This window comes from Alosa pseudoharengus, unplaced genomic scaffold, assembly GCF_046254945.1.
Source record: "Alosa pseudoharengus isolate Yale_2024_CS ecotype anadromous, Long Island Sound unplaced genomic scaffold, YU_APseudo_1.1 YU_APseudo_1.1_scf_23, whole genome shotgun sequence".
Lineage (NCBI taxonomy): Eukaryota > Metazoa > Chordata > Actinopteri > Clupeiformes > Clupeidae > Alosa > Alosa pseudoharengus.
This window is the reverse complement of record NW_027468685.1, coordinates 9,148,742-9,164,171: the sequence shown is the minus strand read 5'-3', so window position 1 is coordinate 9,164,171 and position 15,430 is coordinate 9,148,742. Positions and strand designations below refer to the sequence as shown.

The following is a 15,430-nucleotide window of genomic DNA, read 5'->3' as shown; positions in this document are numbered from 1 at the left end:
CACACACTGAATACAGAACTCGAATTAGTGCCATTGAACCAAGACAAATATGGTTCTGGCATTCAACCAGGGAAAACAGAATGGGGAAAAGGAAATAGAATTCACCTTTCAGTTACTTTACTTTACTTTTCTAAGTTATATTATGTGAATGAAGAGAAGCCAGCCTTGACTATAGTGGCTTTGGATTCATCTAACGGAAGTCATCCACTGACGTGCTCTCTTGCTCTGAAGTGATGAGGTCACGTGACTCACGTCAGTCCATGTAGCACTCGGGGCTCTCGTCTGAACTTTTGAATCGTTTGTGTTGTGACACGACTCTTGCACTCGTTCTTAAAGCTATTTTCCGCAACCTCTCTGCATTATTGAGAGGAGGCCTTGTCTCAACCCCGACCCCGAAGGGAATCCTCTGGTCTTGGCGCCTAATGGATCGTTCACAAATCGGCCCAAATAATTAACCTGTGATTCATTCCCCCTCTGAACAAAGTACAGAAGTGTCATTTCTGGGCTGGATAGAGTCAGGCACTCGTCCTAAAAACGTCAAATGATGGAGCACTCCCTTAATGTAGGACACAGCTCATTTTCACCAAAAGGATATTAAAGGCGAACTATGCAGGTTTTTTAGCTTAATTTACCTTAATTTACCTTAACTTAACAGCTTCAGAGTCATTGGAGTGGTTATATTACTTTTTTCGGTTTGAATGGTGGCCGTTTCGCTTCCTCCTAGCGCCTGTGAGCGGAAAAATCATCCTTGCAACTTTGGGCCGGCGGGCCGACAGCCTCAGTATCAGGAAGTATAATGAGTGTAACGAATTGCTTTACTGTATTTAAATGCACATACACGCCAGTCACCGGCTAGAACAAGGTAGCGATGGAGTTTCCCAGACATTCGTCATGACATAGCCAGCGACAAGAAGCAAAAACCGAGAAAACAGCGAAGAAATTGCAAATATACTGCATAATTTCTCTTTAATGGCCAATGTGATTGAACTGTGATGTCTATCAATGTTTTAAACACGTTTTAAGCTTTAATCTCTGTGTGTTGTAGGGTGCGGGGGTGATGTCCGTTTACCTGTTCATGAAGCGCTACACGGAGGAGGAGATGTATCGGCCACACCCTGCTCTCTACCGCCCCCGGCTGTCCGAGTGCAGCGACTACAGCGGCCAGTACCTGCACCCGGAGTCCTGGCCGCCTCCCCAGCGTGGCCGCAGCGCCTCGGAGGTCTCCAGCGACATCTCCATCCAGCTCAACCAGACCACGCCGCCGGGTCCACCCAAGGGCAGCGGCTCTGGGCCGCCGCAGCACAGCGGGCCCTCCTCCTCCGGGCCGTCGTCGGGGGCGAGCTACCACCACCACGCTCCGCAGTCCTCCTCCTCCTCTTCCTCCTACCCCCACTCCATGCACCACGCCGCCGCCGCCGGCCACAACCCCCAGTCCCTGCCCATGGCCACGCCCCCGTCGGCCGTGCCCCCGCCCCGTTATCACACGCATATGCGCATGAGCGCCTCCCCCTGCTAGAGGAAGAAGAGGGAGGAAGAGAGAGAGAAAGAGAGAAAGAGAGAGAGAAAGAGAGAAAGAAAGAGCGCCATATCCTCTGCACTGCACTCCTGGAAACACATGCCTATAGCATATACAAACCGACATGCCCAAACACATGCACGCGAACACAAATAAATACACACATGCACACACACACACACACACACACACACATGTACATACCCAGGGTTGGGTGCGGTCATCAAATATGAAATATAAGAGTTGGAGATGAAGAAAAGAAAAGATAGACCAAAGGGAAGGTAAGGGAGGGAAAAGATTGGGGTGTGTGTGTGTGGGGGGGAGGGTGTTGTAAAGAGGTAAAGAGAAGAAGAAGCAAGCCGTTAGAGGGATTCATGTTTTGTATTAACTGTGCCTGAGATGAGGTCAGATTGGGGAGAGGGATAGGATACACTTCAACATACTAAAAAACACACAGACACACACACACACAAGAATTAAGACACACACACACACACGAATCAAGAACAATTGTATATGCATAGAGATTTGTACTTCTACTGAACAGTATGAGAAGAAAGGTTGTCATTTAATGCTGTTAAAGACTTTTACATGTTTTCTCCTAGCTGTTATAGCTAGATATTTTTTTCACCTGCATCTTTATTTCATAACAAAGTACAATTTGTATAATAATGTTTTCTTGTTTGTTTTGATGGTAAGCTTTGCTGGTGAATGTTTGGAAGAGCCGTGTAAAATAGGGACATTGAGGCCTTAGCTCTAGAGTTAAGAGTCTAGTTGAATCTCAGGATCTCTCTGAGATCTAGAATCTTGTCAAAACTGAGAATTCTTACGAAGTATAGAATCTCACTGAAGCTGAGATTCTTTCTGAAGTGTTGAATCATCAACTTATAAAATAATATCATTGTTAGAGCCTAAATGAATTAGCCCCTCCCTAGAGTTGTATATAGTGTAAATTAACAGTCAGGCTCTTCAGAGAGGTGATAGTATAATGAATAAACTTCACACCTCCCATCAATCCCATCTCTTTAAACTGTGACCCCCACCAGTTGACAACCAATTACGATCACCAATGAAACGGCAAACAATCGTACCAATACCATTTTAAAGACATTTTTTTTTTTAAAAATCCCTCGGTTACACTTTACTTGAATGTATCTACATAACAGTGACATGACACTGTCATGAACATGTTTTAAACATTATAAACAAGTTATAAACGTTTCTGACATAACGCTTCTGCTATTAAGTGTCATTCCGTTTTGTCATGACAAGTTAGGTTTAGGGTTAGGATTAGGATTAGAGTTAGGGTTAGAGGTTAGGGTTAGGGTTCATGTGTCATGACAGTGTCATGTGTTCATGACAGTGTCATGTCACTCCTATGTAGATACCTTCAAGTAAAGTGTTACCAATCCCTCTTCCGAACAAATTTGCTTGACCTCCTAATGTTGCTTTTTGCAGCTACAGTAGACACAATTTAGCTCTTTCTTTGAACTGAGTACTGGATATGGAGGGTCCATGCCCAGCCAAGGCTTAGCGCAGCAGAATAGCAGTAGAATGCCTTGCCTTAGAGATGTTTGTCTTTCTGTTCCCATCAGGGACTTTCCTGTTTTAGCTCAATTTGCAGCTGTCTCTGTACTTTAAGTTACTAACACTCTAATGTCCATGAATATTTGTACTTGGAAGAACTACTAGAGTGCTAATTGTTCTTATTATTACTACTACTTCTTCTTCTGCTCCTAGTATTACAGTTATTGCTATAATCCTGATAATGTATTATGAAAAAAAATAACTCCATATGCATTTGTACATCAGTATTGTAAGTACTACTAGAAACTTTTTTTTATTGATATGATATAAATTCAGTTTGAGGAATGCTGCTTGGAAGCTGAGAGTGAAAGATGGACAGAAAGAGATAGAGAGATATATTTATGTCAAATGAAATTACCTTCTCACCAACAGTAACATAGCACTGTAGTCTTTAGTGGGTGAAGTGTACTTCTGAACTGTGTTCTCCAAGCCCACAAAGTGGACAGTTGAACTGTATTAGAATCTGATGCACTGAAACATAACTAAAGCTATTTGCACAGACTAGTGGTAGCAGTAGGGAGGGAGGTGTTGCTTGATTTTGCAGCCTTGAACGAAACAAAAAAGGCATATCAGGTATCATGTCATGTTGTACAATACCTTTTGCTATAGCACAATACAGAAATACCAATGCAGCGCCATCATCGAGGTGAGGCAGTCCACTGCCCACCGAGTGTCAGACTGTGATCTCATTGCAGGATGGAGAGCCGTGTCTCTGCATCTCTGTGGCGCCCCCATGTGGATGCAGAGAGTAATGCAGGCTCCTCTGACTGAGGGGGAGGAGGCTATGAGTCATGTTCTTACCCAGAGAGGACAGTTAATCATTCAGAATGTGTGTGTGTGTTGGGGAAGGGTGAAACACTTCAGGATGGACTGCCCCTTTAAGTTTCTTTTTTTTCACCATCTGTAAATCATAAATGTTTCATTTGAAAATCTATATTTGAATTTGCCTTGACTATAAAATCTAGAAATAAAGGTAGCACCAAGATTATACTGTAAGACTAGTTTAAGAGAACCCTTCAGAATTGTTTCTGACATAGTAATAGTTATTTTTCAAAAAAGGTGCCCCCGAGTCAGGAATGTACAGGAATCAGGTAACCTTATATGGTGACAAGAAAAGTAAATATAGTCACAACTATTTTTCTTCTTGGTCCAAAGACTATGTGGTTTGGAATGGAGCCCAGCTGGTCCAGGGTTGGTTGACCTTCTTTGACTTCCTGCTTTATGATCACGCAGGACTGGTTCCTGCTCGAGAGTCTAAAGGGAGCGATAGAGTAGTTCCACTTTGTAAACCTGTAGCATTGTTACGACAGAGGAAGCTCCGCAGTAGAGACTAGTTTTATTGACTATATATCCTATATCAGACACATGCACGCGACAGTGTGTGTGTGAGACTGAGAGAGAGAGAGAGAGAGAAAGTGTGTGTGTTTGTGTGTGTGTGTGTGAGAGAGAGAGAGAGAGAGAGAGAGAGAAAGTGTGTGTGTTTGTGTACACATGAGCCAGTACACTATGTCATTATATACACACAGTGGTGTGTTTGACAGTAGCTGTGTGTGTGTGTGTGTGTGTGTGTGTCAGAGAGAGAGAGAGAGAGATAGAGTGAGCAGTTCTGGTGATGGGTTGAAGACACAAGGCGCACAATTGCTTTGAAACAAATTCAATTTGATTGTCCATTGGTGGCCTAGCATGTGTCTCTCTCAGTCCCTTGGAACTGTCACATATTTATTGTCATTTGTGCTGTGGCGCCATCCAAACAATCCAGCCTGTAGAATCGAACTGAATGCTGCATTATGGGAGTATCAGGAAGTCCTTGAACAGCACGTTGTCACATTTGCCAAACGTTTGGTGGAGTGGGAGTCTGAGTCCCGCCACTCATTTGTCTTTTGATGTATCTTGTTTCTTTCCTCGAAGCACATCCTGCTTTTCTTTTGTGTCCATGGCCATCACTCTCTCTCTCTTTCACTCTCACAGGCCACTCCCTCCCCCTCTTCCTGGGCCACTTGTTGTCTCCGCGTTGCGCATCGTTAATCTTGATTTGTCTTCTCAAACACCCGTTTGTCTCACCTGCCTCGTCTCTGTACTTCCCTCGTTTCTCTCCCATCGCACGCCGGTACATCTTGCTCTCATTTGGCCCTGATTCCCTTTTTCTTCCCTGTGTCAGTCATCCTGCCCTCTCTCTCTTTCTTTCTTTCTTTCTCTTTCTCCCTCTTCTTTTATTTTTTTCCCCTTGTCTTTCTCCTCCCATAGCTAATTTTTCTTCAATCAAGATCCTCACTCACCCTTGTCTTCCTCCCTATCTCTCTCTCTCTCTCTCTCTCTCTCTCTCTCTCTCTGTCTCTTTCTCACACACACACTCTTCAATCTTGTCCAGTCAGCAGGCTGAGTGTTGGCTGTCTCTGACCTGCTTCATTGTCAGCTGTCCTCAGTGTGGCTGTCCTGTCATTTTGCTTCTCTCTCTTCCTTTATCTCTGTCCCCTGTCTCTCCATCCATCCACCCATCCATTCCATCCATCCATTCCACCTCCTGGTCCACATTCCCATGCATCTACTCTGTACTGTGGGTATTTTTAACACTTTCAATCCTGCTGTTCCACACTCCATGGGCTTGTCTTTGTTTTCTCACACTTAGAGGAACTGTGCCTGAATTTTAAAAACATTATTATTATTATTGTTATTATTATTATTATTACAATACTGTTTCATAAATACAATACATTTAGTATGGTTATATAGCCTACAGTATGTATGTATGATTCCACTTCTTATTTGCTCTACAATGCACTCCCAGAGAGATTGTTCCTACTGAGGAGTGTGTTGCTAAATGATCAATGAAATGAGTATAGACCTGAGGTATTGACTGCCATGTCATCGTCTTCAGCTACTGAATAAATCTTAGGGTCAAACTGTATCGGTCTCTGTCTCTGACTTACATTCAAAATCATAGTAATAAGTTGTGCCTTTCGAACCGATCCAAAGGAGGATTGGGGCTAAGTTTGCAGGTACTGGATATACAGTAACATACCAGCACAAGCAAAAGCTGGCAAAGTTACACCAGGCACGTAACTTGAAGCGTTCCAATGAGCTTATAATCATTAAAACTGGCTACACCAGATGCGATAGTGGTGCATACATTCATTCATCCTCTAACTATTTTTACGCTTCAATTGCGCACCTGGCGTAGCCTCACTGTTCTTCACAGTCTTCTTTTTCAATAGTTTCACTGGGGGCCTTCGTTCTGGTGTGTAAATACCTTTCTACCCTGCTCTTCTGCCCTTTCTACCCTGCTCTTTTGCCCCCGACCTGACATGGCCGCTTGGGTGGTTTTTACTATGAGTAATGAGATTGGGAATGTGAGAGAAAGGGTGAATTGATGGATAGAGAGTTCAGAACAGACAGCCTGAACATTCATGTTATTTATCGCTGCTGTCGGGTGGAACCTCAGATGTCCAAATCCATTTGTTTTCAGGAAATTGAAAAAAAAAAAAGTGTATTGTGAAAATATTTCAATATTGCGTCGTCAAAAAAAAATAAATTGAGTTACGAGGTTTCCACCCGACAGCAACGCTATGTTTTGCAACATAATGCATCAGTTTGATGAAAAGAGGCTAAAGATAACTGAAGCTAAAGATATTTGTCTCGTGTCGGATACAGATGTGTATGCACATACAATACATTTGCTGCGTTGGGTAGATATGAGATAAGCAGTTAGAGAACTCAAATCACACAAGATACACAGATTTAACTGCATTAGAGTCTTTAAATATGCAATATTATATCTATTTTGTCACAAAGTGAAATGAATTAAGTAAAAATATAAAATCAAAATGTAAACACATAAATGGATAAACAGCACACCATATAAAAAAAATACTATCCTTCACATCACACATACATACATATTTGTGTTCCGTTTCATTGAGATGCATTATAAATGTACAATTACACTAATAAATAATAACACATGCTGTTGCCCCAGTTCTGTAAGGATTTCTGAGGATAATTTAAAAAAAGAATATACCTTGAAAAGCTGTCTGGTCTCCCCATTTTCAAAAGAACACTTGACCCTTGAGTTGGATAAAAAATAAGATTCAATATGGGTTACACTGGGAAAAACCATCACAATAAAACGTATCACAGCAAAGGATATTTTCATATTCTTATAATTCTGATACCTGACATTAAGACAGATTCTCTCATTCTCTGATGAAAGCAACACAATGCAGACTGACTTAAAGTATGGAGAATGGTGTCTCTGACGTTGCCAATGCCTGTCCGTAACGTTATTTTTGCAGGTGGGAGCATGACTCTTTTCATTGGGTTTAGACAAACTAGGGGTACCTAGGGTACCTAGTACATTGAAAATTGCCCAAATATAGATTTCCTACATCATGTTACTTTGACAGAGGTGTGCCACTGTAAGGATCCTAATTACCAGGCTGATGATAATCTTTTCAGTCATATATTGACTCTTGATCAACTACTAAGTGTGGGCCTATTGTGGGCCTACTGTCACATGTCCACAGGAGCAGTTAACTATAGGGACAGGAAATGTAATCAAATGTATACCTTGTCATGTCTTGATTGATTCACTCTCACTACAACAATGGTCTCAAGTCTCATCAAAGTACTCTCAAATCAGATGACCTCCAACCATGTGATCCCAAATCAGCTGACCTCCAATCATGTGATCCATATCAATGTAACCAACCACAAACTAGGTAGTATTTAAGTGCGGTTCACAGAGCATTTGGGGAGCCATTCTGTAGTCAGAATCTCCCGCACCACTAAGGTGTGTAGTCATCATCCTCTGAGCTGGTATGTTCATTCTCTGATTGCTTCATATGGTTTCCTAAATGTTCCTTTAACCTGTTTTCGTAACTTTCACATTATTCATTTAGATGTACCTTCTATAATGTATTGGATGAATAGCTTGTACCTGACAAATAAATTGTTATGCTTTGACCCGCATAGCTTTCTAGAGTTTCTTTAGATATCCCTCAAGTTTAAGATGGGCCAGGAGGAACGGCTAGGATTAGTCTCCAGGGCCGTGGGGGCTAAATCAGTGAAAGTGTAGGCATGCTACCAGGAGAACTGGCCATCGTATTTTACTGTGGTGGGTCACTGATTTTATTAAGTAGTCTGGAATTAGACAGCTAACCTTAGCACACCCTGAACCCTCTGTAGCTTCGGTAAGATGTTCTGTCCAGATGAGCATAGTGGTCCAGGCCAGCACTATAGCCTCTGACCGACTTTCACACTAGGATCATTACTCAAGTGAAGGCGCCTCCCGAATTAATCGGCCGAGGAGGGCCTCGCACACTATTCTTGGGGAAGATGCGTCTAATTAAATAGCTAGAAGGCATTCTTGTAACAGCATTGTGGGTAGGCCTACATCGGCCTTCTATGGATAGTAATATTACTTTGACTGAAACTTCTCCACATCTAGCGGGGTCAGAATCATTAGGTTTACAGGGGTTCTATAATCAATTGTTATTTCCAACAGCGCGCGGACAGCTTCACGATTTCCTTCGACCACTCCCAGTTCCCTCATTGGTCCTGACGAGTGACGTCTACAGGTGCCACCTACATTTCTTCTATCTTTGACTTTACCAGGAATGCCATTAATCTCTCTGCTTATTCTCGTCACAGTATCCTGCTCCAAAATAATGTGTTATCGTCACGCATGGTATGACTCGTATGGGTTGGACTCAGATACTCAAAGAATCAATGGCTGAAATAATCTGGATGTAGAGGCACTTCAAACAGCTCTTTATGGGTCAGCAGGGGATGAAATGGCTCAGAGGCTTGGCCAATTGATCCAGGTTGTTAAAAAAGATAAGCTTGTCTTCCCTGCATTTGTGTAGTAGTCACTGTCATCCAGAACCAGTATCTGTGATGGCTTATGACTGCGGCTGACTGCATATTTGTGTCTGTGAGTACGTAGGCTTCAAGTGTGTACAAGCCCCAATGATTCTCCCGTCATTTCACAAGTATTGTGTACATGCTAGTATCACATATGCAGATTAAATAACAGCACAGATGTTCTGGTTTAACATAAACCTGAAAAAAATCCTCACACCCATTTTAAATTGAGAAAAGACACACACACACACACACACACACACACACCTCACCACACACCTGAGAGGTGGCCTGTGCCTTTAAGTACCTTCGTAAATAAACACACATTTAACATTTAGAGTGGGAGAGAATGTTCCTTTTCCCCTGAGGGTCGCGTCTGTCCACCCTCGCATCCTGGCTTCAGGCTCTGGCACAGATCAATACCTGATGCTCACCACCTGAGGCTGTGTGGGTGTATGTCTGTGTGTGTCTTTCTGTCTGTGTGTATGTCTGTTTGTCTGTTTGTCTGTGTGTCTGTCTGTCTGTGTGTATGTGTGTGTGTGTGTGTGTGTGTGTCTGTCTGTGTGTATGTCTGTGTGTGTGTGTGTGTGTGTGTGTTTGTGTGTGTCTGTCTGTCTGTGTGTGTGTCTGTGTGTATGTCTGTGTCTGTGTGTGTGTGTCTGTGTGCATTGAGAGTTATTTTCTTTCTCTCACGCCCCACTGCAGCGGGGAGAACCTGTCACCCCATGTCAGCTTTCTCTCCCTCCAGGTTCGACACATTCGTTTCTTCGACCTATTTCACATCTGTTTAAACTGTCCTTCAAAACACACTTGCATGAACAGACACAGATGCGTACACACACACACACACACACACACACACACACACACAGCTGTTTTAAGGAATTACTACAGAGTCCTACAGTAGCCACTGCAATATGATGGAAAAGGAGCATGAATAGATCACAGGCAATTCCCCATTTCTCTAAATAGAGGCCAGTCTAAAAATAACCTGCAGGAATTACATTTCCATCAGATGCTGGAGGACGTTTTGATTGTGGAAATTGAAAAGCATTGAAAGCAGAGACCGATAGGCCCCTGAAGTCTGAAATTACATTCAGTATGTGTGACTTTACATGAGGAGGTGGCGGAAGGCAAGACACTCTAAAAAAGGTAGGTTTCTCATTGAAAAACTCACTATTAGCCCCTAAAAGATAGGCTACATATTCATACTTTTTTTTATACGGCTTGTATGCAGCTTGTATGCATCTCTACTACTTCTGTCTCATCTTCGATATGGGAAGCTAACTGTCCCCACCCCTGAATTATATGCAACTCCGCCTGCTTGACAATTTGGTTTGACAGTATTATCAAATGGCTAACAATAGTATGCTAAGGTAAGACAGATAACTCTGTCATGTAGCTTGCTAAATGTTCAACATGCGTCCTTGTGGAAACTAGTTTTCCAGAAAACTTTATAAAAAAAGGGAAACTCCACCCCCAAATCAGTCAGGGGTCCATTTCTACAAAAGTTAGCTGCGTTGTTGCTATCACCATAGTATGATGCAACTTTCACTCAAACAACAATCTTGTTACACCTGTTGTTGTTTGGTGGTTGTTCCATAGTTCAAACACTGCAGTGTTAATCACGTCAGGCTATACGTTGATGGTGAAAATAGCCACAGAGCATCGACAGATCTACATCATACATAGACGTTATGAGAATACACAACCAACGTATAATCAATGGAAGAAAATGTTTCTGTCATGTCTCAATCATTTTTTTAAATTCAGCCTGTGCTCACTCGCAGGCGTGAATGAGTGGATGTTGTGGATGCAGCTGTGTCTGAACAACATCGTAACTCCCTCGTTCCATCCCTGAACATAAAGGTGAATGAATGTAAATTTAAAACCTAATTGGAGGGTGTTCAGTATGAACATGGAGGGTCAATCTGCACCATAGGCTACTGAGAGAACACAAACTTTATTGTGAGGGAACACAAAAAGTTATTGCGAGGGAACCCAAAAGTACAGAACCCTGGAGGAGTCATACAAGATGTAATTGTAATTGTAAAGATTTTCTGTATATCCAGAAAAATGTGCGCATATTTTACTAAATTGTACGCATGTTTCACTAAATTGTACGCTCATTTTACTCATTTTAAATACAAGATATTTTTTGGTGTATATCCAGAAAATGTGCGCTCATTTTACTAAATAGTAAATTGTGTACATATTTTACTAAATTGTGAGCACAATTTACTACATCAGTAAAATGTGCTCTCATTTTCATTTTTGTAAATGAGCACACAATTTAGTGCAGATATGAAGTTATAATGATTAAAACATACAAATTATCATATGAAATAATCAATATCACTGTTATTTACTGGTTAAAAGTTCCATACATCTCCCCAAACATTCTCAGGTATACACATACACACACAAGCACCCACACACATCCATGAGTTTGTGCACGTACACCCATACCCTGCACACTAATGCACACACACATAACAACATCCACTTTCCCCTTGAGACCTGCACCTGACTTTATGAAAGTTTAGTAAGTAATTTGTCTCAAAAGAGAAACACAGGGAATAAGCCTACACTGTAGCAAATAGAGGGATCAGTCAGGCCTCAAACGTTGGACTATGGGGTAGCAAGTGTGCAGCTTGACCGCAACACCAAAAAGCCATGGATGTTGATATGGTAGTCAGGGCACATACTGTACTCAACCATATGCTGGCATTCTGTCAAACTTCATGAAGCACACTCATGCACTTCACACAGACAGGTGCCCCTCGTACATCCTTCCATCCACTGTTCATCACAGGGTGCCTCACTAATGCATCGCCTTTCCATTGGGGCCCTCATACAGGAGTCAACCTGACCTAGGGCTCCCTCATACAGCTCTTACTTTGAGCACACTTCATTAAGCATCACAGCAAGCCCTTTCACTTCTGGCATCATGTAGCAAAAGGAGAAAGCAGTCACCCCACCTGGCCTCAAACCCCAGTACAAAACCTGCACTCTGATCGCGACATGAAAAAAACAAGCTCTTTTGTATAATAATAATACATTTTTTTTGTAGAGCACTTATCATGTACTCAAAGCACTGAACATTGTAGGGTAAAAAGGGTGGCAGGCAGCATTAAAAGTAAAAAGTAAGAAAGTAGAATAAAATAAAAATTAGGAGGCACACATTAAGTGTACAGACAAGTGTGGAAAGAAACAGACATATGCCAGTACAATTAAAAAGTAAAGTAGTACTTTACTTTTTAATTGTACTGGCATATGTCTGTTTCCATATAACTCTGTTTCTAGCAAATGCAGGCAATACATTTGCCACTTTACTTACAGGCATATGCTATATATTTGCTTTTGCCTTGCTAATTTAATTACAAATATGATGCACTTTTTCCCCTACTTCCCTACTACTATTTGGTGTGGCCATATGCGAGCGAGTCCATTATGGTACAATGTTGCCTCAGGGCAACATGCCGTTTTTTGTAATTTCCTATGACACCTACATTGATATGTTATGAAAAGTTGTTGATAACACACCTTTACTTATCAATAAAGCTTGCTCATATTTTTTCTTGATGATTTACTGGAAGTAAAGGACTGAGAAATGCAATTATCGTGAGGGGAAATGTGGCGTCGCAAGACACCTGCACAGTCCCTGAATGAGGAAGCAAAATGACTGTGAGTCATGTGACTTCTTTCTTGCAGTTGCATTGGATAGTACTGGAGTCAAATTAGTGTGTGTGTTTGTGTGTGCGGACTACATAAGAACAAGGCCAAGAAACTGACAAGATATTGCTCTGTATCAGCAGTAATTGGTAGCCTCTACATATGGAGGCGTAGGTGCCACCTTTACCCCTAATGTGCATAATGGACTGGATATTGGCTGCTGTTGTACACCTTTCAATCACATTTGGATTATGCCATGATATATGCTTATCTTCTAATCCAAATAAAGAATTTAAATGTGTGTGTGTGTGTGTCTTTGTGTGAGGGTGTGTGTGTTTCTGTGTGTGTGTGCATGCATGTGTGTGCGAATATTGATGGTTCACATGCACAAGTGGCAACATGACAACATGAACTGACAACATGAACCGTGTGTGTGTGTGTGTGTGTGTGTGTGTGTGTGTGTGTGTGTGTGTGTGTGTGTGTGTGTGTGTGTGTGTACATATGTGTGTATATGTGTGTGTATGTGTGCATGCATGCATGCATGTGTGTGCGAACATTGAGATGGGTTCCTTTCATACAAGATTGATTTGTTTGGCAGGTACGGTTCACATTGGGGGAGAAGTACATTAGTTCAAGACAACACTGGGGGGCTTCCATAATTTACTCTAAGCTTTCTTATGGAAAGTTATTCTTTATAGAATATAGAATAGAATAGAATTATAATGGGCACACAAGCACAGGAAAGTTGTAGGAGTGTGTTCATTGAGATGTCTTTCAACTCCTTGATGAAAATTATACTCTTTCCCAGGTATGGTGGTCATTTTTGACCATAAACAAAAAAAGTTTGACCAAGTTGAATAAATCACTCAAAATTCAAAGAAATTAGTCACAATTAATTTCATGTGTTCAAATACCTTTTGTGAAGGATATCATAAGGTCTTGAGGCAATCTGATGAAAAATGGCATATTTATAGTACAGGGAATGTGTAAATCGGTCATTTTTGACCGGAACAGTGTTAGACGGTGAAGCTCCGTTCTCTCTAACAAACAGAATAGAAACAGGTGGAACTCTGATGGCTTCAAAGCCAGTAACCTGTGTCAGCATCAGCAACCCATGTTCCAGTTGTTAAGGTTCCTGTCCACTCTCTTGCATCTTTTTGATATTGACTATCCATCCATCAACATTGACATCCCTCACAACAGGAAGAACACATGGAACAGACAAGTGAAAATAAAAAAGACTCAAATAATGAAAAGACTCATTTTAAATACAAATAAATAGAAATATATAGAAAGATAGAAATTATCTAAAATTAGATAAAAATAAACAGAAATGAGAGAGATGGAAAAGAGAGCTGTCATTTATATATACAAACTTTATTCCAAACCACTGGAAAGAGCTATCAGATTCTAAAAACAAGGAATAGAATGTGCGATGCCATTTCAGCACCACCCAGAAAACTGCATGTTTGAACTCCTTAGTTAGCACTGTAATTATGTTGGTCATTCAACAGAAGGAGTCTGTTTTTTATCTATTTTTATGTATTTATTTATTTAAAAGGGACAATGCGCATTAATTGGCATTTCAATTACACTCAAAATGTAAATGCACCAGAGCAAATAAGCTCATTTTCATCTGCATCTGAGAATGTATCTGTTATAACTATCCATTTTATTGTTAGTGTTATTGATGTACACCTTTGTAAAATGTGCAACACTTGCACAGTTTTTTATGTGTATAGGCCTATGTGTGAACATAGGTTTTGGAACAGAAATTCAGAGTTCTTTATACCAGAAGGCCTACTTCAGTCATGCATTTTAATTTGACTTTGACTACTGACTATTCATCAAAGGAGAGACAATATGTAATATATATTGTATATATTGTGTGTAGTTCATTAATGTAATATATTGCTATAAATACAGTTGTTAGTATTACTGTACGTGTTACTGACAGGTTACACACATATGGTGAGACAAAGACCTATAGGTTCTGACTGTAATCTGAGTTCAGGCATGCGCAGGTTACTGTTTTTCACGAGGAACGCTAAAAAAAAAATGAGCACCTCTAAAGTTATCCAATTCATAAAGAAGGGAGTTCGTTTTTAATGGGCTCGTAAAGCAGATATGGCGACACCTCGACGTCTTACTTACACTGCCCACCGCTCACCCCCTCCGTCATCCCCCATCCCCACCGCATCCGTGTGAAGCCCATCAGAAGTCTCACCGAAAGCGCAACAGCAAACAGATGTACAAACAGTGAAGGTAAGACCCAAACTGAAGATGTTTCTTCATGTTCTGTTCAGTTTGTATGAATTATTGTCACTAAATGTACATCCGATGTGTCTGCCTGCTTGTTAAACACACATGAAAGAAAAGGAGGGGCGTTTGAGTGCGTGAATTGTTTGCTGACAGTTTTCAGGTACACATCTATTGGATGCTGTTCATTTTCTTCAGCGGTTCTGCATTTGACGATTGCGCAAATCCTGTTCTTGATTTTGTGTGCTAATGTGAATTTATATTTCCAATTTAGTGCAAGCAAAATGAATGACATGTAGGCGTTGTTTTTGGTCGTTTATTGATTTTCTGTTAGGAACATAAATTAGGCTACACGGAGCGTGGCAGTAAAACGTTCACAATTACGTTTAAAGGTGGACTTCTGTATTTTGCTAATGTTTATCACAGAAGTATTTTCTTCGATCATTCATAGTTGTCTCCATCCGTTTAATACATGCTTACACTTTGCTGGTGGTCTGACACTAGAACAAATCGACACACATCCATGAAAGCCTC

At 41.2% G+C, this 15,430-nt stretch overlaps 2 protein-coding genes across 6 annotated transcripts in view; both read left to right on the top strand.

Moving 5' to 3' along the window:
* Window positions 1-5,734, top strand: part of cacng7a (calcium channel, voltage-dependent, gamma subunit 7a) — a 39,770-nt gene extending 34,036 nt beyond the window's left edge. For all 5 annotated transcript variants that reach the window (XM_076301326.1, XM_076301324.1, XM_076301325.1 and 2 more), the window contains one exon: window positions 1,046-5,734. In XM_076301326.1, coding sequence (XP_076157441.1) covers window positions 1,046-1,516 — 471 coding nt within the window. In that variant the 3' untranslated portion in view covers window positions 1,517-5,734. The remainder of the gene's footprint in view (window positions 1-1,045) is intronic.
* LOC143140430 (glyceraldehyde-3-phosphate dehydrogenase-like) overlaps window positions 1-15,430 on the top strand; it is a 227,536-nt gene that overhangs the window by 24,471 nt on the left and 187,635 nt on the right. The gene's annotated exons all lie outside the window — the stretch shown is intronic.